This window comes from Capricornis sumatraensis, chromosome 23, assembly GCF_032405125.1.
Source record: "Capricornis sumatraensis isolate serow.1 chromosome 23, serow.2, whole genome shotgun sequence".
NCBI classification, from domain to species: domain Eukaryota; kingdom Metazoa; phylum Chordata; class Mammalia; order Artiodactyla; family Bovidae; genus Capricornis; species Capricornis sumatraensis.
This window is the reverse complement of record NC_091091.1, coordinates 17,341,726-17,366,629: the sequence shown is the minus strand read 5'-3', so window position 1 is coordinate 17,366,629 and position 24,904 is coordinate 17,341,726. Positions and strand designations below refer to the sequence as shown.

Sequence of the window (24,904 nt, the reverse complement as noted above, 5' to 3'; positions counted from 1 at the left end):
GCATTTGGGTGCATGACGGAGCCTGGTGGCTTGGCAAGGGGTCCGAGGGCTGGGGATAAGCTGGTGCAAGGTGCTGTCCATATCACTAATGCATGTTGCGAAGTGGTGGGCCATCCACCCAGCGGGCCTGCGACTGGAGATACACATGAGGAGTGGGCATCTCCTGACCCACGCAGAGAGCCTTGGGTGCAGCCCCTGGGAGGCAAAAGCCCAGAAATCCTCCTCCCAGAGAAAGAACACCACCGTCCACCTGCACTGAGCCCTTTCCAGCTCAGTTTGGCTCCCTGCCTCCCGGAGGGCTTCATCTAAACTAGGACAAGAAAGGAACTTCTCTGTTTTCCCCTTGGCTTGAAATAACTGAGTCAAAGTAATTTTTTTTTTTTTAATGTTTACAGAGTTCAGCAGTCAGCCCGACTCCAGAAATTTCTTCAGAGCCTCCTGGATAGTAAGTTATCGTTTACATGGCTTGATGTATGAAATGTCCATGATGGGGAAGGCTTGTGTTTCGTTTGTTTTAGTCTAGCGGCTTCGAATGATGTACAGTTTGGTGATAAGTAGCAATTATAGTCTTAAAATTATTTTTTTCTCTTCCTTTTCAAAATTAATGTTGTGATGATTCATCTTACCTCTGATAAGCCTTTCCCTGTGTTGGCTTCTTTACCTTTGGCTGTAAGTGTATTTGTCTGAATTGAGAAGCTGATTCCGGGGGTGGGGGGGGGAAGGGTGTGTGACTGAGGTTCATCTGGTACAAAGGTGAGTGGGATGAGGGGGTGAAGTCTTCAGGCTGGACCTGTCACAAGGAAAGATGGGGCCAACTTGTCTCATTCGCAGAGATCCGGGTTTATTCCCCTATACCAGTTCTTGGAATTCTGCCTGGCTGGTGAATGCACACCCCATGCGCTTCCACGTAGGGTAACTACAGCCTCTCCTCCCCTCCCCCAAGCCAGCCTACATCCTCTCCAAGGTTTCTTGTCTCCATACTTTGCTATGCAGCTGTCAACCCAGCTGGAAATGTTTCATTGTTGCCCCACCCCCTTACAAACGTGTCGGTACCTCTTATTGGCACTTCCTTCTGTGCCTGTATACCTGACTGGTGCTCTTGTATTTTTGTGACTACAATAAACTTTGAACCCCAGGAGGCTAAGGACTGCATACCCGAAAAGTAGATTTGGGGACTGTTCTGGTAGAAGCAGCTTCTCATCACCATGAGATTATAATCTGTATCTCACTCTGAAATATGACGGGGAGGAAAGGCCCACTATTATTCCCTGTTCCATTTGGGTTGGGTAACTCTGCACAAAGCAAAGTTTAGCTGTGCAGATAGAAGTCTGACTTGGTGAGAATGCTGAGTTTATGGATTTGGGGGTCAAATATTACAGTCACTTGGGCATATCCAGTCTATCATATCTGGCCAGGGAAGACATTTTGCAAGAGTAGTTTCATTTGAAAGCCAACCATCTGGGATTAGGGTGTGTTGGTGAGAGTGTTTCAGGTGGCTGGCTGAGTGAATTTCTAATGGATCTAAGGCTTTATGCCAGGTATTCTGATAGAAGCATAACATATAGCCCCCTAATAGTTTCAGGGGCAAAACATGCCAAAATAAATAAATAAATAAATGAAAAGGCAACTGTGGCAACTGAATAAAATAGATTGTAGAGGTTAAAAGTATTCAGAAGGCAGCTCCCACAGGCTGTCAGTGTTAAGAACACAGATCTTGAATGAAGAGGTCTTGAATGAAAGAATTTGAATGGTTGTTTGCACACTTAACTGTGTGCCAAGGCTTGTGCTTAGCATTGTATTATACTTTACCTCAAATAGTCCTCAGCATTCTAGCATCAGTTGTTATTTTTATTCTGCATTTTATCGGTGAGGAGACAGGCATGTGAAGGTAGTGTGTGCCTGGCTTCCAGAGCTGTGCGTGGCAGAGCCACCACCAGAGTAGGAGCAATGACATGCTAGGCCAGGGAACTGCTGAGGTCTACTGGTGCCATCTATAAACTCTCATCTGCACCAATATCAATTCAAAATTGGGTGTTAAATTAACCAAAGAAAGGCATGCTAGAGTTTACTGTTTTGAGTGACTAAAGAAAGAAAAAACAAGGAACCATTCGTGTAATAGTATGTGAGCAGGATTGAGGGCATAAAGAATGTTTTTTTGGCTGTGCCCTATGGCATGCGGGATCTTAGTTTCCCAACCAGGGATCAAACCCACATCCCCTGCAGTGGAAGCACAGAGTCTTAACCACTGGACCACCAGGGAAGTTTCCATGCAGACTTTTTAAATATATATAATTTTTTAAATTTATTTATTGACTGTGCTGGGTCTGTTACTACACAGACTTTTCTCCAGTTGCGGCCAGCAGGGGCTGCTCTCCAGCTGTGGCTTGCAGGCTTCTCACTGCGGTACACTCTCTTGTTGCAGAGGCCAGCAGGGGCTGCTCTCCAGCTGTGGTTTGCAGGCTTCTCATTGCGGTACACTCTCTTGTTGCAGAGGCCAGCAGGGGCTGCTCTCCAGCTGTGGCTTGCAGGCTTCTCACTGCGGTACACTCTCTTGTTGCAGAGGCCAGCAGGGGCTGCTCTCCAGCTGTGGCTTGCAGGCTTCTCACTGCGGTACACTCTCTTGTTGCAGAGGCCAGGCTCTAGGCACATGGGCTAGCAGCTGTAGTTCCTAGGCTGTAGAGCATAGGCTCGATAGTTGTGGCACACCTCAGCATGTGGGATCCTCTTGGACCAGCGATTGAACCTGTGTCTCCTGCATTGGTGGGTGGATTCTTTACCACTGAGCTACCAGGGAATCCCCTCCATGCAGGCTTTTTAAAAGAGCAAGTTGCTGTCAGACACTCCGAGTACTTGCGTACATGAAGCTATTTGATGTGTTACTTTATCAAGTACTCTGTTCTTGTGCTTCCCTGGTGGCTCAGCTGGTAAAGAATCTGCCTGCAATACAGGAGACCTGGGTTCCATCCCTGGGTTGGGAAGATCCCCTGGAGAGGGCAAAGGCTACCCACCCCAGTATTCTGGCCTAGTGAATTCCATGGCCTACATGGGGTTGCAAAGAGTTGGACACGACTGAGCCACTTTCACTTTCTGTCTGTATCATGGAAATGGGTCTCTGGAGACCTCTGTTTTTCAGTCATAGCCCAGTTCTCATCTTGACAGAAATAGATGAGCTTTTCCCTCCTGCTGTTCTTCCTTGTGGGGACTTTTCAGTAATTCAGGCTTGATTCTCTCCCAGTTTGTTCAAATGAGTAAGATTTTTCGGTGTTTGCAGTTGGGGTGAATCAGCCTGAGTGCAGGGCCTGACATGTAGGAAAATGTACAGTAAGCGTTTGCTGAATAAATGAATGCACCTATAAATCTCAGTTAATTGGAATCCAGCTTGCTTAGCACTGAGGCAGGCAGCTTGTGAATGCGAATCACATGTGAAAGAAATGTCAAGACTTGACTTAACCTAAGCACCAGAGAAAGACAAGTCACCGAATGGCCCAGAATCAAAAATTCTGTGGTCAGTCTGTAAGAAGTGATGGTGTTGTCTTAAATCCACTTTCACATCGTGAGCAGACTGCAGTTTAAAATTTTATCAGCGTGATTCCTTATCACAATGTGAAAAGAACCTGGGAAGAGAGAGAAAGAAATTCACCCATGGTCCCAATATCCTAATACAGCTGTCAGTCTTTCATCTCAAAAAGTATCTTTCATACTTGTGACCATAGTGTATATCCCATTTTGAATTTGATTTCCCTGGAGTTGTCAGATCTGTAAGTCAACAGTGTAGACTACTCATTATTTTGGAGAAGGCAATGGCACCCCACTCGAGTACTCTTGCCTAGAAAATCCCATGGATGGAGGAGCTTGGTGGGCTGCAGTCCATGGGGTCGCTAAGAGTCGGGCCCGACTGAGCAACTTCACTTTCACTTTTCACTTTCATGCATTGGAGAAGGAAATGGCAACCCACTCCAGTGTTCTTGCCTGGAGAATCCCAGGGACGGGGGAGCCTGGTGGGCTGCCATCTATGGGGTCGCACAGAGTTGGACACGACTGAAGCGACGTAGCAGCAGCAGCACTCATTATTTTCATCATGACAGCATTTTGGCACGAATATGTTTTTTTTTGCCTAGCCAAAGAGCTTTATTTTATTTGGCCAGCAGGTGGCACTCAAGAACAAGCTGCTCTTTCCTCAATAGTGATGGTCTACTAGAGAAATCACTTTTCCCCCTTAATCTGATTTTAGATCAAAACACAAATCATTAGGGTAGATTTACATGAGTGATTAGAAACTCCCCTGGGCGTTAAGAATGTCATAAATCTGTGTGCATGTTGGCATTTAACTCCATTGAATCATTTATTCCACCAATGTATATTTATTGAACAACGGTGCTAGACACCCGACATGCAAAGATTCCTAAGATAAACTGCCTGGCCTCAAGGAAAAGTGTCATTGGAAAATTACATGATCGTACATGACAATCAGAATGCAGTGTGGTAAATTCAGAGATGGAACCAAGGAAGTGTTTGAGGGGAAAATCAAAGGAAGGTTTTATCGTGCAGCAGCAAATAAAACGTGAATGATAGGGACTTCCCTGGTGGTTCAATGGCTAAAACTTGATGCTCCCGATGCAGGAGACCTGGCATCAATCCCTGGTCAGGGAACTGGATCTCACACGCACAACTGAGTTCACCTGTGGCAACTAAGATCCTACATGCAGCAACTAAGGCCCAGCACAGCCAAATAGATAAAAGTTTTAAAAATATTGTAAAAAAGTGAATGACAGTAGCATTATATTATAAATACAAAAAGTTTTTTTTTCATGCAGTACTCTAAGATTGTCTGAAAGTTGAGTCTGACTCTTTGTGATCCCATGGACTGTATAGTCCATGTAATTCTCCAGGCCAGAATCTTGGAGTGGGTAGTCTTTCCCTTCTCCAGGAGATCTTACCAACCCAGGGATCAAGCCCAGGTCTCCTGCACTGCAAGCAGATTTTTTACTAGCTGAGCTAAAAGGGAGGTGCCTAAGATAGTCTAGATTCCCCAAAGTCTAGAGACAGTTTTTTTTTTTTTTTCCCCTGAAAACACTAAATGGTTTTGAACACTGTGGCAGGAAATCTTTGTTTTGTCCTCTGTTTACTTTCAACCTAGGAGAATGATTGACTTTTAGTAGGTGCTCAGTAAATATTTGTAGAGTGAGTAAAATGAGCAGTGGAATGACAAATGGAGATCTTCTCTTGAAATATCATTGGCAGTGATTTGCAGAGATGACTGGAGGAAGTGCGGACTGGAGACTTGGGCAGTGTACTTCCTGCAGAGGTGTAGTGGAGCAGTCGTGGGCAGTCCCAGGGGGGAAGAGAGCAGAAGGATTCATGTGACTGTGTCCAGGACAGGGCATAAGCAGGGCTTGGGATTACTTAGGTCTGGGGAGGGAAAAGGAGGATGATTCTACTGGCTTTCTGGCTTGGGTGAAGGAAGACGGAGGGACAGAGCTAGGTTTGGTTTGGAACAGACTGGGTTCAAGATGTCTGAGGATCATGCGGTAGGGGATGTGTAGAAGATAGCTGAATGTGTCTGGAGCTCAAAAGAAATGTCTGTATAGATAACGGATCTGAAGGTGGCTTTTGTGGACAGTCTCATTACACCTACTAGTTTTGCAGATGAAAGAAACTGAGGCTGAGAGAAACAGATTGTTTCCAAGTTTTTAAAGACAGCAGGCTTGCCTCAGCTGATCACTTTCCTCATGGGAGCCAGGCTGGACTCGCAGCCTGCCAGGACCCAACCTGCCTCCTCCAGAGCACGCCTGGTGGCACATTTGGAAACAGTTGCCCTGAGATGATTGCTCTGTTCTCTCACTTTATCCTTCGAGTGAGTGTTTTTGTTGAATCCCTCTTGAAGCTCAGCAGTCAGCTCTGCATCTTAGCCAGGGGGTGAGTTCCCCATGCTGTCTCCTCCTGGCTTGTTCTTTCCGAACCGAAAGTGGCTCAACTCAGACTACCAAGGGCTAAGCTTCTTTTTTTTGGTCTTATCATATACCATGAAAGATCTTAGTTCCCTGACCAAGGATCGAACCCCAGGCCTCAGCAGTGAAGTCACCAAGTCTTAACCACTGGATACCAGAAGATTCCTCTGAGCTTCTGAATTTGACTTTTTTGTTGAGTAATCTGTGGGTGCTAGTCCTGACTGGCCCTTTCTTGATCAGTCTGACTGGTTTCCCCATCCTCTCTGATCTGTTGGAACACAGCGAGATCCAACAACTCTGTGACCGTCCACAAATACATTTACCCCTCTGGTCCTCGGTTTTCCCTTGGAGAAAGTGGGTCAGATGATATGCCCTTCCAACGTTAGGAGATCTAATAGAGATGATATATTTTAAAACACTGTTCAAGAGCTTTTAGATATTATTTTTAAACAACGAGCCCCTCAGTAGCAAAGTGTACACATCTGGAAAAAGCATGTTGGCTTTGGTATCAGAAGGAAAACAATTGGCTAGAGCAGATCCATTCTGAGAGGTTTCCTGAGTACTGGTTTGTTGTTCTGGTGGAAGCAGGAAAAAATGGTGATAACAGCTGGATAACGGCCAAAGGTGAGGTGGCTGTGGGTAGGGGGTGGGTCCTGATAACTGGTGAGGTAGAGGGGGTGTGAGGTCAGGCAGCTGGTTATGGCTGATAATAAATAAAATATTGGAATGAATCAATGTTATCAAGCTGTTTATATCTTTCAGCTGAAAAATCCATATTGATACCGGTAAATAGAATTCGGTAGGACAGAAAAACAGCCTAGGGAGAGCCTGAGTGCTTTTGTGGGAGAAAGGGGGTCACCCCTGATCTGAGTGTGTGTGCACACATGTGTGAGTATGCCCACATGTCAGTGTGTCTGTGGGTGAAGGCATAGAAAACTGGAATTAGGGGGAGGGGAGGGTTCAGTGAGTAAGTGCTCTTAATTTTTTCTGTGCCCCACCTCATTCCATAAAGGATTCGTGGTAACTTGCAAAAACACCTAGACTTTGAACAAGATAAATATAAATGAGCAATATAAACAAGTGATAGTTGATACTCCATAATGCATGTCCTAAGGTGGTGTTACAGATTTTGAAAGCAATGGATGGCATAAGTGCACAAAGAATGCCAGTTTCCGGTTGCACTTGGTGATTTTCCTGGAGACCCAAGACAGCTGGGCAACTACCTTTTGTTGTTCAATTTAATGCTCCGTTGGTCAAAGCACTTGTGAGGAACAACCTAGAAAGGTTATGCAGGTGCTGGACTTGAAATGGCCCACTCTGGCTGGTGGCATGTTAGAAGCGCCACTTATGTCCTTGGCTGTCTCATCTTGTGTGCAGTCATTGGGCCCCAGAACCCCTTGCTGTCTGACCCCGCTCTGTGCCCAGGCAGTGTTTCTCAGTTATTCTTTTAAAGCACAAATGCAGTCATCTCAGAGCACCTTGCTGTTGGGACACAATTCCTGAACATTCTGGGGCCCCTGAGGGCCTGCTTTGTCTGTCAAGCTCTGTGGCTAAATAAGAATGCCCTTTAGGAAGGACTGTGCTTGGTGAGGATTCCAGGAGCTATGTTTCCTTATCCTCAGCTAGTAGTGTGCTTTTTAGAAAACTGTTAAAAATACTAACTGCTGGTTTTTTTCTTTCTTCTTCTCTTTTTAAAAATTTCATTGTTCTCAGTGTATATTCTTCCAACTTCCATGCGGTGAAGAGGGAATCCGATGGGGCTCCCGGGGATCTCACCAGCTTGGAGAATGAGAGGCAGATTTATAAAAGTGTCCTGGAAGGAGGAGACATCCCCCTCCAGGGCCTGAGTGGGCTCAAGCGGCCATCCAGCTCGGCCTCCACTAAAGGTAACGAGGTGTAGCCTGCAAGACTCTGGCCCATCTACAGTGTTATCGGGGTGTCTCTTGGCCATCTGTACCTGTTCCTAGGGTGATGGCAGTGAGAGTAAACCTCCAGCTACTGGGATCAGTGTTGACTTGTTCAGATCCATTTCCAGGCCACTGAGCCTTCCCGGCCCCCTTCCTGAGTTTCTCACCGGCCATTTTTCTTTCTGGTATTAATAGTTCCCTTCCTTTGAATCCCCACCTTGCTCTCCCTGAAGCATCTCTCTCTCTCTCTCTCTTTTTTGTTCTGGTTCCCTTTTCTTAGAAATTAGCTGAGCTTTTCCTAATTCTAACAGGGTGGCCATTTTTTGTTGCATCTTTGCACCTGCTTTGCAGCACAGATTATTTTGCTTCCGGACATCGACTGGAAATTAAAACAAAAGAAACAAAAAAAAAAAAAAACCACCACCACCAAAACCCTCTGACAAATAAGCATGTTCCCTCTCCCCCTTTCTTTTTTTTTTGGTAGCAGCTTTCAGCTTTAACCTAATGGGTCTGTTTATTTTATTCTGCATGCTTCCAGTGGATCGTAAAGGTGGGAATGCTCACATGATTTCTTCATCTTCAGCTCATAGCCGAGTAGTTCACAGTAGCAGTGCGTTAGGCCCTGGGTGTAAGCACAAGAAGCCCCTGTCCGCCGCGAAAGCCTGCATTTCGGAAATCCTACCCTCCAAATTCAAACCCAGGCTCTCTGCTCCCAGCGCTCTCTTGCAGGATCGGAAGAGCATCCTTCTGCCGTCAGAAAAGGCTCAGAGCTGCGAAAATCTTTGTGTCTCGGGTTCTCTGAACGACTCCAGAAGAGGCCTCCCACTGCCAGTGGGGGGCAGCGTGGAAAATCTGCTCATGCGCTCGCGGCGGGACTACGACAGCCGCTCGAGCAGCACGCTGAGCCTGCAGGAGTTCGGCGCCGCTGCCAGGAGGCCCTGTCCACTCTCGAGGAAGGCCGGCCCGCAGTTTACCATGCTCTACCGCGACATGCACCACATCAACCGGGCCGGACTCTTCCTGGGGTCCGGCTCCGCCTCCAGCGTGCGGGATCTGGCCTCCCACTTCGAGAGGAGCGGCCTGGCGTTGGCCCGGGGCGAGCTGGGCCCCAGCCAGGAGGGCTCGGAGCACATTCCCAAGCACACTGTCTCCTCCCGCATCACGGCTTTCGAGCAGCTGATTCAGCGATCCCGGTCCATGCCGTCCCTGGATCTGTCCGGCAGGCTAAGCAAGTCCCCTACACCCGTGCTGGCCCGGAGCGGCCTCATGTCCGCCCGCTCGGCCGAGTCCCTCCTGGAGTCAACCAAGCTCCGGCCCCGGGAGGTAGATGGGCTGAGCTCCGGGAGCATCATCTATGCCTCCCCGACGTGTAGGCGGATGGCGGACTCCGCCTTGGGCTTCCGGGGCCTTGTGCCTTCTGAGCCCCTCTCCGCCTGCTCAGATGAGCTGGACCGCTGCTCCAACGTGTCCAGCGACAGCCGAGAGGGCAGCAGCGGCAGCGTTCACGGGGACTTCCCCAAACACCGCCTCAACAAGTGCAAGGGCACCTGCCCGGCCTCCTACACCCGCTTCACCACCATCCGCAGGCACGAGCAGCAGCAGGCCTCCCGGCGGCCCGACTGGCGCCCGGATCCCCGGGGGGACAAGGGCACGCTCCTCAGGAACATCTACCTAATGAGCCCCCTCCCCTTTCGCTTGAAAAAGCCCCTCCAGCACCCTCTCAGACAGCCTGGCCCCGGGGACTTCTCGGGCCAGAAGCCAGAGCCCCCCAGTCAGCCTCATCGGGACGAACCTCCCTGCGAGGGGAGGCCCTCGGTGCCCAAACGCCTGTCCTCCCGGCTCACCATGGCCCGGCTGAGCCGGATCTCAGAGCCCCCTCAGGAGAGACCCGCGACCCCGGAGCTCTGCCCGCGGGCCTTTAGTAACGGGAACTCTGTGCCGTACTCAGACCAGGGCCTGGACAAGAACAACAACCCCCGCGGGGAACTGGGGGCGCCCCTCGGAGGTGGCCTTCTGTGTGTCTGACCAGTCTCACCTCACCCGTCCCTCCATTCTGCTTGCTGTGTTCCCTCCTCCCCTGTGCCCTTGGTGCTCATTTTCTGGTCCGTCCTTTGTTTTCTGTTTGTTTTGCTTGGCAATTAATCATGGCTCGTAGTGGCTGCTCTTCTTTAAAAACAGATTCCCCATGTCATTGAGACTAACCACCAAACTCTGTTTCGAAAGAAAAATTGGCCGTTTAGCTCATCTGAGAAATTTGTTGATTTGAACTCCTGAACCCCTTGCAGTTCACACCAATCCTGACTCACGCTGAGGTTTTTTGAGAGGCAGCCTCTCTCGGTGGCCGTGTGTGTGTGTGTGTGTGAGTGTACAGTGTGTGTCCTGTAAGACCCTGCACGCCTTATTAATAGGGACGCCTCTCTAAGACGGTCCTCTCTTTGCTCGCTTTTGGCCTCTCGTTAGTTTTCTGTGTACGAAACTAGTTCACAGGTAGATCCAAGAAGCAGGAGGGAGGGGGTTTGGGTTTTTTCCTTTAGAATTTGGATACTGATCACCAAACGACAATGGTAAAAACTTGATATTTATCATGGATGAAAGGTGAAATCTTTTCCCAATCTGGTTTCCCACTAAATCTTTGCCTGTTTTAATTCTGCTTTATTGTTTTGAAGATTCAGAGTCACCAAGGCATTTTATACCAGCTGATTACTTGGAATCCACGGAAGAATTTATTCGACGGCGTCATGATGATAAAGAGGTAATCGCCACCTTTGAACTCTCTAAGCTCTTGTGCAGACAAAAATATTTAGGGAGGTGACATGACCTAGCAGTTAGAATCAAACATAGGGATTTTCACAGGTGACTTTTTATATGACACAGGCTCGATCACTCCTTTTTTACTCCACTTCTCCCAAAAGTAGGACTGATTTTTTTCAAGACACTAACTTCCAAAGGCCACGTCCAGCCAGTCTACTGCCCAGGAGGTTCAGAAAGAGGTTGCCCACCTCTGCATTCAGTGCCTCGAAAGGGGAGCACCCTCACCCCCACTTAATTATTCTCCAAGGAAACTCACCCTCTATTGCACAAAGCACAGTTCATATTGTGAGAAGAATGCAATAGGAGAAAGAGGAAACGTAAAAAGAATAATGACCATGATAAAGACACTTTATAAAAACATTTGGAAGAAGTTGCCTTTAACTCAGAGATACCCCAATAAACAGTGACAGTGCCCCACCCCAAGAACTTCAGGATCAGCCTTTGTCTTGCAGCTGCTAAAACATGTGCACAGCAGTGATCTGACTGGTGGGGCCAGGAAAGGGGCACATTCTCTTGGGATTTAGGAAGAGGTGGTTCTGTATATCAGCTAAATGGGCAGAATCACAAGCTGCTGTTGTGATGAAGTGTTATTACAAGATGTGCTTTCTAGACTTCACATTCCCAGAAGAAAGGGTCCTATTGATTAAACAAGCTCTGAGGACCATTTTCCTGCAGTGAAAAGACGGAAGAATTGTTTCGAGGCTGGTGGCAGTAGGGGAAGGTGGTCATGTGTACCCAACTCTGTCCCCTTCCCTGTAAAGTCCAAAGCCCTTTTCCTATGTTCTGTTTCGTTGGGGGTGGTTTCAGAGTCTAAGGGGATTTTTATTAAGAATTTAGGGTCGGCTGACATTGAAGAGAGCTGGAGGGTAACAGTCATGCTGTCAGCTGGAGAGACAAAGGACAAAAAAGACCACAGTTCTGCCCTTCTCCGGGCACCATACAGACGGCACTCAGTAAGACATTTGCACCTGTCTGTGAAAAGATACTCAAGAAAGCATTTGATGAACAGAATTATTTGTGATAACAATGTGAAAATGTCACAATGCATGTCCATTAGGCCACAGAACAGACTTCTGTTTGTCACTGTCACTGAGATATGAGATTCCACTTATTGACACCTGGCCTACTATGATGAAGGGAGGTGACATTCCGTTTCAGGAGTATAAACCCTAGCATCCAACATGGGAGGTTTTGTGATAGAATTCTCACCTACCATTTGGGAGGCAGGTTTTTCTTTGCTGATGTAGCGATTCAGAGGATGAGCGGCTTGTTTCCTGAATATACTGGCTCACAGATCCTGATGTCCTTATACCTGGGTTTTGGCTTATATGTTTAAACTATGGAAATGATGGATTTACTGAGGTCAGATTCAAGCTGGGAGGGGAGCTCTGCTCCATTTGCACTCACTCATATTATTATTAGGCCACGCCATGCAGCATGTGGAATATTAGTTCCCCATCCAGGAATGGCTTGTGCCCCCTGCGTTGGGAGCATGGAGTCTTAACCACTAGACTGCCAGGAAAGTCCCACAAGTGGCTTATTATTAACATTGATGATAATGCAGTTCAGAAAACAAGAACCTGTCAGTCCTGGAAGGGACATTGGTGTCATCCAGCCAATTCCCTTGTTTTATCCAGGAAAGGACTGCCATAGGGTACTGGCTAGCCCCAGACCACATAGAAAGTTACCTTGTAACAGAGGCAGGGCTGGAAACCAGGGCCCTATGGTGTTTCACAAAGCACTTTCTCATGTCTTTTCTCACTGAATCTTTACCACAACTTAACCTGCGCACTGGAAATCCCATAGCTATTTGACAAGTTACTGCTTTATCATAGGTAGACCCTGGAGAAGAATAGAAAGATGGGCCCACCCTCCTTTGGAGCCAGGTGTCACTTAAGGCATTTTACTACCTGCTAGGAGAAGGCTAATGCTTTACTGAGAATGCTCAAAATGATCAGTTCTAATTAATGCCTTCCTGCAAGCAATATTAATTCTGGGAATGCATTAATGAATGCATTAATGAATAATTAATTCTGGGATTGGTTTAGAATAAGAAAACATTAAAATTCTCTTCTGTAGGGTCCTTTCAGTAGTCAGTGAGGACATTTAGTTAAATGTAATATTGTTTACTTATTTTAAAAAGCCTTTAAAAACAGAAATGAATGACTGTTTCCTTAATTTAGGAGAGAATATTTCTTCTAAACTCAGGTACCTTATTCTTAGTTTATCTCCTATATGTATAGTCTATAGCACTCCCTTAAACTCAGCTTCATTTCTCTAAGGAAGAAGTAGTTGAGTAAAAAGTACATTAGGATACTAAATGATGCTTTCTGTCCATCACGTAAATAGGTTTTGGTGCACATGCTGAAGCCTCCTAAAATTGTACTCAGAGGAGGGGTTGGCTGGCCTAGGAGGAAGGGTGCCATATTTTCTGAAATGGGTATTTCTACTCTCTTGAGCATATTCAAATAGCAGCAATAGGAAGCACAAAATGACCTGCTTGCCAGAGAACTCCTTAGTAAAAGCCCACAGCAGTTTTAACAGGCCAGATGTGGGCAGGAGGAAGAGCCCGCCATGGTTCTACTGTGGGAATACGTTATGGGAGCTCATCACTGGCTAAGTGAGGTAAGGATAGCACCTCCGGCCTCCTGCCATGCTCCATGCTCATGAATGCTCCAGAAGGATCCCTGGATGATGTGGCCTTGGCTGCCTTGTATCTGGAGGCAGGACGCTGTCAGCTGAGCCGACGGATAGTCTGCAGACAGTGTAACCACATGGGACCAGCCTTTAGTGCTGCCTAGATTTCTTCTGCAGTGCCAGCTCCTCCCCACACAGAGCACACAGGGGGTGGTTACAGTGGGAACATAAAGCCCCTCCAACATCTGTTTCCTCTCTATTGACCCAGCACCTTTTTCCTTAGTTGTTTTTGTTGGCAGTTTTCCAATGCCCTGGACCAGATGATTCACTGCCCATTTTATGCAATTTCACGGCAGAAACTTTTAGCGGACCAGAGACGACTTAAACGCGAGCAAGAAGAAGCCGATATCGCAGCTCGACGCCACACGGGCGTCATTCCAACGCACCATCAATTTATCACTAATGAGCGCTTTGGGGACCTCCTCAATATAGACGATACGGCAAAAAGGAAAACTGGGTCAGAGGTCTGTTTTGGTCACCTCGATTTGCTGCTTGACCCAAAGCAATAGTTGCCTCCCCTCAGCATTGCCCTCTGCAGGCCACATTAGTTCTCCAAGCAGCATCTGTCATCCTGGCTTCCCTTAGGCTTGCTTTGGCCCTTCTCTGGCTGCGCGGAGGACATGATTCCCGTAATGTCCTGTGCTCTGTATGTCCAAGCATGCCTGGCTGCGGGACTGGGATCCACTGGTGCACACTCCGAATGCATGCCTTAGAGCATCGGCTGCCTTCATGAGTCCCGTCTCCTCCATCCGCATTTTACCATGATACTGTGTTGCCTGTGTGTCCTGCTTAGAAACCTGTACCTTAGTTCATATGCATTAGTGGCCATGGTGTGGACAATTACAAGCTTCTTCTTGGAAGAGATGGTTTAGTGAAACTTGTATTACATGCAGTACTGCTGCTTGGTATCCTACAATGATATAATTGAAGTGTTCAAGAGAACTGAAACCTCACTGAGGAATTTTGAAAGCCAGAGAGTTTTGCAGTTAGGGCAAGCCATGGAGGGTAAGAACTCTCTGAGAGCCATTTCCTCCATTCCCTTAATTTGGACATTTCTCAGCTGAGATTATGAAACTTAATATTATACAAGGAACAAAGAGGCACAAGCCTTTAAAGTGATATTATCTGGACCTTGGCCTTCTGTGCAAAGGTCAGCATGTTGAAATTCTCATGCCGGCCAAATGCTGCATTTTGTGTCAGAGTTTGTTTTGCCACATGACCCTTAAGTAGCCCTGCCTAAGATTAGCTCCTTTTGGGGAAGTGTGTGTGTCTGGGGCTTGGGGGGTGGGGGTGGAGGAATGGGGGAGGGACACCAAAGTGTATCCAGTTTTATAGTCATTCAGTGTAACAGCTGATTAATATTCATGTTTCTGTCTTTCGAGTGACAGAGGCACCATTGGTTATTCTTCAAATGGTTTGGGTTTTGTTTTTTTTCTTTTTTAAAGGAATAGAAGGTGACTGTGACAGAGAAGAAGGGAACCAGGTGAACAGGAAAGCTGGGGAGGGGAAAGTGGCTCTAAGGTGATAGAGAAAAATAAAATGTAATTTAAAAAAAGGCAGAAGTTATCAAGAGTAACTCAGATGCAAGGAAAAGACAGCTCCCAGCCCTCAGCATTCCAGTTCCTCCATACCACTCTGCTCTGAAGGTTCTGGTGATGGGTTATCCTTGTTCCCGGACCTACCGGGTTGTGAGTGATGGAGGAGATGGGAACACACAGAGGCAACCTAGGGCTGCCTACTCCTTGTAGATAATACATGCAAATGAGGTGCAACCAGGACACAGTAACCATAGACAGAGGCAGGTGAACTCTGCCTAACCCACCTTGCATCCCTTCTAGAGCAGAGGTTCTCAAACTTGCAAGCGTCAGAATCCCCTCAAGGCTTGTTAAAATACAGGTTGCTGGTCCCCATCCACCAAGTTTCTGATTCTGGGGTATGATCTGAGAATTTGCGTTTTTGAGCAGTTCAGGGACTGCATGTTGAGAATCCGTGCCCTAGATGCTGACTGACAGACGTCGGAAGACAAAGACCAATGAGTCCTGGCGTTCCAGACCCTGTAGATGTGCTTCTGTCCCATTACCATTGTGTCCCAGTGTACTAGGCTGTGTAGGTGAACTCTGTCCCATTCAGTAGAGTTTGGGTGACCACTAATCCTGTCCAGGACCCTATGAAGGGACAGAAACAAGACTCAGACTGTGCTCTGGGGAAGCGGGCAGTCTAGTGGAAGAGGCACCCTTGGAACAGTTACCTCTGTTGTAGTAAGTAACACGATGCCTTGGGAACGGAGGAAAAGATAGATTCAGCCTCAAGGGGATGGAGGAAGATAAAGAGGGAAATGATGCTTTATATAGGCAATGATGACTTATATCTTATGTTTGATGGAATCAGTGTTTCTCAGTCTTAAATAACGTATGGGTTCCCTTTAAAGACAAATTTTCACCAACCCAACTGTGTTGACCTAAGCCAATTTACAGATTAAATAGTAAACTATACACCTATACAGTTTTTATTTGATAATTATTAATTTAATTGAGAGCTGGTTAATATTCATGTCTCAATCTTTTGAGTGACAGAAGGTACCACTGACTGTTCACCACATGGCTTGGGTTTTACTAATTTAATTGATAGCTGATATAATTTCCCTGAATTCAGTTGTCATTCAGTATGAATATCATGCTATTTTGGTATAAATATGTTTTTAATTTCACACAGCTCTGCAGTTGGCTGTCATGAGGTAACCAGCACCCCCTCCCCTTTTAAAAATGGAAACCACTGTGACATTTGTGTCCTTAAAATGTTGGTCATTTGGCCTTCTCTGTGAACTTGTCGTTTGTAAATAACTCCATGATTGTTCTCTTCTTATTTGCTTATAGTGGTTAAATTATGCTCTTTAGTCATAAGAGATACAGATGCAGACATTGAAATTCTGACATTGATTCTAAGGTTGGCATTTAGCTGAATTCTAGTATGTATCGGAGATAGAAACAGCACGTAAAAATGCAAAAATAAAAAATTCCTGCAGAGAATTCATGGCCTTAAAAAGGTCCCTACAAGACCCCAGCTCGAGGAGCCTGATAATGTGGGGGTATTTCACTGAGGGATCAGGATCTAAAACTAAGTTTGATGAAGCTTCTGAAAGTGATTTTTTTTCTCACCGATATTCCCCTCTGCTTTGTCCATGCCTTCTAATATTGAAGTAGGAAGTACTAACTTAATTTTCATCACATTGTTTCCCTAGACCAAAAAGTCATAGCATTTGAGTAGGTTGGAGCTGCTCGTGGCTGGGGCAGAATTATACTGGCAGCTATGCACAGCTTGCTCACTTGATTTTTCCCCTCTGTCTTTAAAAAAAAAAAAAAAAGTAACTACTCTTAGTGGTGGGGAAGAAAAATGTGCAAGTAAACATGGTAAGTAAAGAAGAACCTTTTCCTCTCTTTGCTGGAATTGGTGATGAAGAAATTCCAGACACGGGTGCTGAGACAAGATGCAGCAAATAGACTTGCCTGATTGGGACAGGAAGAGTGTCCTAGGAGATAAGGCAGTTAGGTATGAGTGGGGAGAAGTTACCCAGAGACCTTAACCCACCTCAGGCATTGAGAGTTGACCTGAAGGACAGTTGAGAGACTCAGCCAACTTCAGGGTGAGGCAGTGATGTGATGGAGGCATTTGAGGAATGTTATTTGTGCCTCTGAGTGACAGCAGATTAGAGCAAAGAGAACTGAAGTCAAAGGAAGCTTTGTGCTTGTGGGGACCAGAGGTCGAACCTGAGAGGGGTTGTGGAGGGGACGGAGGGAGAGTTGGCGTGACTTAATGACAGGCTCGATGAGAAAGTGGAGGCGGGGCTGCGGATGACTTCCAGGCTTGGGAGACTAGGAGGAGAGGGCTCCCCGACAAGAATGGGAGCCTTTGAGGAAGAGCATGAGCTCAGGGCTCGTATATCTGGCTTTTTGGATGATTTCACAGACGTTGAGAAATATATGGAGTTGGAGGTGATGTGAGAAGTCAGTCAGGGTTCATCTACTTGCAGGGCATAATTTAAGTCATGCAAACAGAATGTGTTCCCCAAAGAGGAAGACAGTAGATAAGGAATGTCTCAGGACTTCCAGCTGGTTTTTTGTTTGTTTTTTTAATAACGGTGTCAGCTTTGAGAACCAGCATTTCAGCTTTAGGACTTTTCTAACCATCTCTTCCCCAAATCTGGCCCTCCGTAGGGAGATCCTCGCGCGTGGCATAGCTGACTGAATATTCATCTAGTGCTGTGCTAAGGTCAGACAAGTGGAATTCTACCCATATTTCAATACCAGAGTAAACTGGTTAGGGTGGATTTTTCTGCTTTGCTTTCTGAAACTTGTAAACGTGTTCTTTTCATTGTACATGAATTGCGATTTTAACTTGTCACTGTTTCTTGTGTTTAGATGAGACCTGCCAGAGCCAAGTTTGACTTTAAAGCTCAGACACTAAAGTAAGTGCCATTTATCCACCTTGTTTCTTTTTGGGGACAGGGTGCCTTCCTCCTGACCCTGTGCTTTCATTGTACCATGTTGCTTCCCCAAAAAACTTAATAATAACTTTTTAAAGAGAAAATGAGAGATCCATAGACTTGAATATGTTAAACACCTCCAGTCACTGGGTTCTGTTTTCCCCCATAAATGTTACTCAAGAAAGTGTTCTGTGGAAGCACTTGATTCAACCAAGTTAAACAGATTTCTGTCCCACAGGACTTCCTCCAGGGTGCCAGGGTGCTGAAGTGCATGATGAGTCTCCAGAAAAGATCTAAAGTGTATCACATTATCATTTTGCAAATCTTGTTACTATCAGACCTTGCCACTGGTTCCTTGAGGATGGGGTGTGGTCCATGGAGCAGGAAGGAGGCATCCTCAGCCCCCAACGATACATGACCTCTCAGCCTCTCATGAGTGTCCCCCTCCTCCTTGCTTACCTGATGTGGCAGTATTGTGGGGGGTGGGAATCACAGCTCCCACCCACCTCCATACCTGCGATCACTTAGAGTAGCAGAGTTTAGAAGCTGTAGCTCTCCGGCAGGGGTGGGTATTCTGAGGATTCTGCTCATCTGTGTGTCCATAGTTGAGGGTAAATGGAGGGGGGATATTCAGAACTCCCCTGAGAGGGGCTATGGCAAAAAATTGATGAAAGACGTTCTTTTTCCAGAGACAAACGCCCTGGATTCCCTTCACAGGCCTCTTTAGGTTTAGAATTCTGCCTGCTGGTGCGAGACCCACACAGGCAGCCTTATTCTTTGATCCAGCACAGGGCTGACTCTGTGTGAGGTTTTCTGGATGTGACCCGTTGTCTAGCCAGTACCCTTTTATGTGCCGTGGGACCACCTGGCACACCACAAAGCAGGCATGCCCCCTCCACACTGCAGTCAGAGAGCTGTCTTTCCATGCTGTTTGTTTGATGCACGTGGAAAAGATCAGGTCATTTTTTCTAATTCAAGAAAATTTCAAGTTGCAGTTTTTGTTTTGCTTAAAATGTATCTATTATCTTTCTGTCTCACTTTTAAAAATGGAGTCCTGGCTAGAGATTAACATGTTATTGAGGCAAACAAAGGGATGTATATGGAAAAGTTGAAAATGGGCATGAAGAGGGAAAATCCACTTTTCTTTCCAAGATCCCTTTTCTGTGTTGAAAAGGAAGTGAACTAACATTTACTGACTGTTAACATTATCACAGGCACTAGGCTAGGTCTTCTATTTGTAGTTTGTTGCTGATTTCTCCAAAAGCTCTGAGTTAGCTCCTGTTTTCAGATAAAGTATCGGGTTGGCCAGAAAGCCAGTACAGTCGTTTGGGCTTTTCCATAAAATGTTTCTTGGCTTCCCTGGTGGCTCAACTGGTAAGGAATCTACCTGCAGGGCAGGAGACCTGGGTTCAGTCCCTGGGTTGGTAAGATCCCCAGAGAAGGGAAAGGCTACCCACTCCAGTAATCTGGCCTAAAGAAATCCATGGACTGTATAGTCCATGGGATCACAAAGAGTCAGACATGACTGAGAGACTTTCACACACACACATAAGATGTTTCTGGCCAACTCAATATCTCAGAGGAATTAAGTATCTTGCCCAAGGTACCAGAGCTAGCAAATGAAATAACTGGGTTTTGAACCCAGATCTGCCTAATTTCAGAGCCTTTCTACCGCATGATGCTAGAAGAGTGTATGTATGGATGGATGGATGGATAATGAGATTGGCGGGTGGATGGATAATGAAATGAGTGGGTAGGTGGATGGCTAAATGGATAGAATGATAAAAGGATATCAGGATGTCACAAACACTGATGTAACTTGCCCCCTTTGACCTCACTCAGAGTCTTCTTTTGCTAAAACACCGAGCATCTCAGTCTTACACTCATTGGAACATCTCCTAAAATGCTGTGACCCTCTGTCCACAGGGAGCTTCCTCTGCAGAAGGGAGACATCGTTTACATTTATAAGCAAATCGATCAGAACTGGTACGAAGGAGAGCATCACGGCCGGGTGGGGATCTTCCCCCGCACCTACATCGAGGTACCCTGGCTCTGTCTCTTTCTCAGGAAAAACCCAGACATGCCCAGAGCACCATTATCTAACTTGTGTTTTGTTTCCTCATTTCCTTGCCTTCTGCTCTTTTCTGTTCTCCTTTGCCTCTTTTTCCCCCCCTCTTTCTTAGCTTCTTCCTCCTGCTGAGAAGGCTCAACCCAAAAAACTGACACCAGTACAGGTTCTGGAATATGGTGAAGCCATCGCCAAGTTTAATTTTAATGGTGATACCCAAGTAGAGATGTCCTTCAGAAAGGTAAGCTGCCCTCTCATACTGCACCAGGGGACCCCCCACTTGGGGGGTGCTGTCATTGTGGGGATGGGGTATTGCGGTGCCGGCCAGTCTGGTGGGGACTGTTGCATACCCAAGAGCTGTGCCCCATGAAGAACTGCATTGAAGGCATTTGGGGGATTTCTACAGTGAAGTATTAAAGAACAGACCATACACTGGATTTACTGATGAAAGGTAGTATTTCTGAAATCATAGACCCACCTCTTTCATAAACTGTATTCAGTGTTTATTGAGTACCTAGTAATGTGAGAAGCGCTGTGTTGCCAACTAGGTTATACAACATTAACGTGGAGAAGGGGACGTCCTGGGACACCAGAAGTCTGAAAAACTTCGAAGCCAAGAGTCATAGGTTATCAGGCATGCAGCTTTTGGGGAGTTAAATAATTTTTCAGAGGTGTGATTTCCTCCTATGCTAAGTGAAGATAAATGGTCCTCTCCCTGAGCCACCAGGAGCAGATTAAATGAAGCAGCCTCAGGGAAGCCCCCAGTGTGACACGGGGCACTTAGTTGGCCCTCAGCGAGCAGGAGATGACAATGTTATCATTGCCTTCAAGGTGGTTGTACTTATTTTGAACACAATTAAGCCAGGCAGAGAGACTGTTCTTCCCAGGAATTCAGAAACTCTGTATATGTCAAAATTCTCTGGCTGGCTGAAGGTACTAAAGTTAAGAATTTTACTGAGGGTTGAGGGAAGTGAGGTATGCCTTGAAAAAAGATGAACCACGTTACAGAAAAGAGAAACAGTGGAAGCAACCTAGTTGCCCTACATCAGGAGACCAATAATTAAACCATTATATGTATGTACAATTGAATATCTGCAGTGGGCCATTAAGCTGTGCACCGGTAGGAAAAACAGAATTATATTTCTTGATAAAGAAGGATATGTACTGTATGTTATTCAGTACCAAAAAAGCAAATTACAAAAGGGAATACAGTGCATATTGTTTTTATAAGAAAAAATATATGCAAGTCTAATTCACATGGAATTATCTGTACCAAAATATTACCAGGGGTGACCCTCAAGTGATAATATTATGGGTAGTGATTATTTTCTGCCTTATGTTTATGTTTTAATTTTCCTATAATGATACAGGAAAAATACAATTACATTATAAAAGAAAAAGAATCCCCAAAACCTTTACCTTAAAGAAGAAGATTGGATGTCTGTCTGTTTTGCGTTAAGCAAGTCAAAACCACTAGATTTGGGGAATTCCCTGGTGGTCTAGTGGTTAGGACTATGCTGTCACTGCCAAGGGTCCAGATTCAGTCTCCATTCAGGGAACTATTTTCTACAAGCTTTGTGATGCAGCCCAAAAAGAAAAGACATTACATTTTCCTGTTAGCTTGGGTGAATGAGTCTGACCTTCTTTAGTGAAATATGTAAAGGCCAAGCTTAACAGACTCCCAGCAGTTCTAACTGCTGTTAGCATCTCCATCTCAGTGATGATTAATTTCATCCAGGATGAGCATGGAAGGTTTTTCTGATCGAAGAATGTGACAAGCAATGCAGGAGAGCACCGGGGACAGGCAGCGGCCTCAGACGTGCTGAGGTCTGCTAGGGCAAGGACCACTGCCTCACTGTGTCTTGCAGGGCGAGAGGATCACACTGCTTCGACAGGTGGACGAGAACTGGTATGAAGGGAGGATCCCAGGCACGTCGCGGCAAGGCATCTTCCCCATCACCTATGTGGATGTGATCAAACGGCCACTGGTGAAAAATCCCACAGATTACATCGACCTGCCTTTCTCCTCCTCCCCAAGTCGTAGCTCCACTGCAAGCCCTCAGGTACCTAAGCTTCTCGTCTCTGCTTTTCACACTCAGCACGACAAATCTAAGCGCGAATGGCACACAGCCCCTCTTGGGTGGGTCTGCAGCAGTGCAGGTAGTATGCATGCCAGGGTTTGTTTTCATGTGTACAACGGCATTTTTCAAGAATTTGCTGAGAGAAATATTATCTGAGGGAAAAGGAAGCACTTAGGGTGATTGCTTTGGGACAAGATGATTAGGGAGAGAAATAACTGTCATTATCAGATGGTCCAAAACTCTGTTCTGGCAGCATCCCATGTTGACCAAAGCTGGATGTCTGGGTACCGCCGCTGTCCCATACATACCATGGCCAGGATGGTTTTCTTAGTCATCTTACTGGTCAAGATTGGCCTGCAGAACACAAAGACTGAAAGAATTCCACGTCCTCATCCTCAGACACATAGACCAGATTCAGAGTATTCTTTGCAGTCAAGAACCGGGTTGCAAAAGGAATTTACAGCATCTCTGTCTATACTAGGCTGAAAGGAAGTAGATTTATAAGCATAATATGGTCTTTGCTTCCTAAACATTAATTATGAACCAACTTATTTTAAACTATAAATTATTTCAAACCCATCCCCACTGTCCAAAGCCAAGGAAAAGAACTAAACCTTGGGTTCAGGAGAGGCACAGTGGGGTGACTTCTGTGAAAGACTGACCGTAAATGGTAAGTTACAGGGAGGATGGTCAGGGGAACAAGAGCAGGACCCGGGGGCCCAGGATGCCACTTGGAGGGGGCCTCTTTTCTCTCATCGTCCTCTCTCACTTGCCATTCCCGACCCCAGGAGATGGTTCTTGGCTGAAAGCATGAGGCAGGCTGACCCAAGGATTCTTTGCATGGCGAGATCTAGATCCCGTGATCTCCCAGGGAGAGTGTGGGCCGGGCATAGGGCATTCTGCTTCGTCACAGCATGAGGAACACAGCTAGATTTTACGCTTGACTGTAGCCAAGTGCAACTAAGAAACAAGATGGCTACACTGCTCCTATACCTCTCTGGAAGGCTCTTCGCTGATCCCCCTAGAGAGAATAAATGCCCAAGAAGGGCCAGAGTGGTGGCAGACCTTTTTAAACTCTCTTTACTCAAGTATGGTTGACGTACACTGTTATTTTCGTCTCAGTGTACAACATAGTGGTTCAGGAGGCCACCTTTCTCTCCTCATGGCTCCGGATCAGGGTTCATTGCAGAGGCAGTCGGATGGGGTGGGGGTAGGGAGCTCCCAGTGTGTCCCTTTAAATCTGATTCTGCAGACCAGCCAGCAGCATCTGTTCCTGTCCTGATGGGACCCTTTCTCTCATCTCCATGCCACCTGCTTCTCCATTCTCCCCCACCTGCACACACCCATGCATTCACATGCACGCACCCGCATCCACACACACGCACCCGCATCCACATCCAGGTTCTCTCCCAGCCCGACCAGATGATTTCCTTTCTGGACTCCAGCGTGCCCTGCTCATCCTCTCCATTTCGGTCCTCTCCGGACATCCCGTGTGATTATTTTCCTCCTTTATTCTCTGTGCTGACACTTGTGCCTTTTACTTCTTTTGTTTTCTTCTCCTTCTCTTTTGAAGTTTCCCAGTCACAGCAAGCTCCTCATGCCAGCCCCCTCATCTCTGCCCCACCCCCGCCGAGCCCTGTCCCCGGAGATGCATGCTGTCACCTCTGAGTGGATCTCGTTGACTGTAGGGGTCCCGAGCAGGCGTCCTCTGGCCCTGACCCCACCCTTGCCTCCCCTGCCCGAGGCTTCTATCTACAGCAGTGACCCTGTGGCCTTGTTTGCAAGGCCCAGCTCCTCGCTGCCCCTTAACCTTCCCCATTCGGGCTGGTCGGACCGGTCCACCCCACACTCAGTGGTCTCCCCACTGGCCCTGCCACCTCCACACAAAGCCCACTCCCCAGTGCCCGGGGCCCAGGCCTCCTTCCACGTCAATGGAGACAGTGGTACCTATGTGCCATCTCCGGGGGTCCTCCAGGATAGCTTTTCCCAGCCGTGGCTTGGGCGATCTGACAGGGTCATCTCGGAGCTTAGCGACGCCTTTAGCAGCCAGGGTAAGCGGCAGCCATGGCGAGATGGAAATGGAGCGCGTGAGAGGAAAGCAGAGAGGGAGGCGGGTGAGAGATGCCCAGGTGGACCCGCCATCTCTAAGAAGAGCTGCTTGAGGCCGTCAGACGTGGTCAGGTGCCTGAGCACGGAACAGAGACTCACAGAGCTCCACACCCCAGAGGAGAGCCGGCCCCGCCAGCAGCCCCCGGGGGGCCCTTTCTCGGGAAGGGAGGCTGAGCGCTCAGAGCTGCAGAGAGGTGGTGAGCCGGCCGAGAGGAAGGCCGCTCGGACGGGTGCGAGCCAGGTAGGCCTGCAGCATGACCGTGTGTGCCCAGGTATCTCGGGCAGCGGGGGCCTCACCCACAGCCGAGAGGATGCCCGCAAGACCCGTTTGCTTGTTTGGAAACAAAAATACGACCCAGGAGGGAATGGAGGGGTCATCCATTAGGTTGTCAGGGCTGAAACAGCTGGAGGCCTGGGACAGTCTGTATTCTAGTCTCTCGAAGTGATTCCAAAGTAAGCCACACTGTTGGGTACCTCCTGGCCTGGTGCGAAAACTCACAAGAAGGCAGGCCTTCCTCCTGGCCCAGTCGCGCTGGGGAGAGGACCCTTGGTTTGCTCTAACACAGCTGAGAACACCAGGCTTCAGTTTGGCTCCGTGTGGTTTGGTTTGTGTGCTGCGCTGTGTTTCCATAACCCCTGGCGCTCTGCCTGCCAGCGCTTAGCCCCACTGGGTCTCTGTCCTGTCTTGTGTTTGTGTGGGAGCTGAGCTGCTCGCTGATGGGCACATATGTTTTAGTTTTGGGGGGATCAACCCAGTGCTGGGATCCTTGAAGGACAGGCCAGGTTTTTAGGCAACTGTCCCA

General features: G+C 47.2%; 1 protein-coding gene across 1 annotated transcript in view; it reads left to right on the top strand.

The window, feature by feature from the left end:
• SORBS1 (sorbin and SH3 domain containing 1) overlaps positions 1-24,904 on the top strand; it is a 171,290-nt gene that overhangs the window by 126,905 nt on the left and 19,481 nt on the right. Inside the window, exons 16-25 of the mRNA XM_068961240.1 lie at positions 396-445; positions 7,662-7,834; positions 8,394-9,860; positions 10,522-10,607; positions 13,660-13,827; positions 17,779-17,825; positions 19,770-19,884; positions 20,027-20,152; positions 21,780-21,974; positions 23,566-24,342. Of these exons, the coding sequence (XP_068817341.1) occupies positions 396-445; positions 7,662-7,834; positions 8,394-9,860; positions 10,522-10,607; positions 13,660-13,827; positions 17,779-17,825; positions 19,770-19,884; positions 20,027-20,152; positions 21,780-21,974; positions 23,566-24,342 (3,204 nt within the window). The remainder of the gene's footprint in view (positions 1-395; positions 446-7,661; positions 7,835-8,393; positions 9,861-10,521; positions 10,608-13,659; positions 13,828-17,778; positions 17,826-19,769; positions 19,885-20,026; positions 20,153-21,779; positions 21,975-23,565; positions 24,343-24,904) is intronic.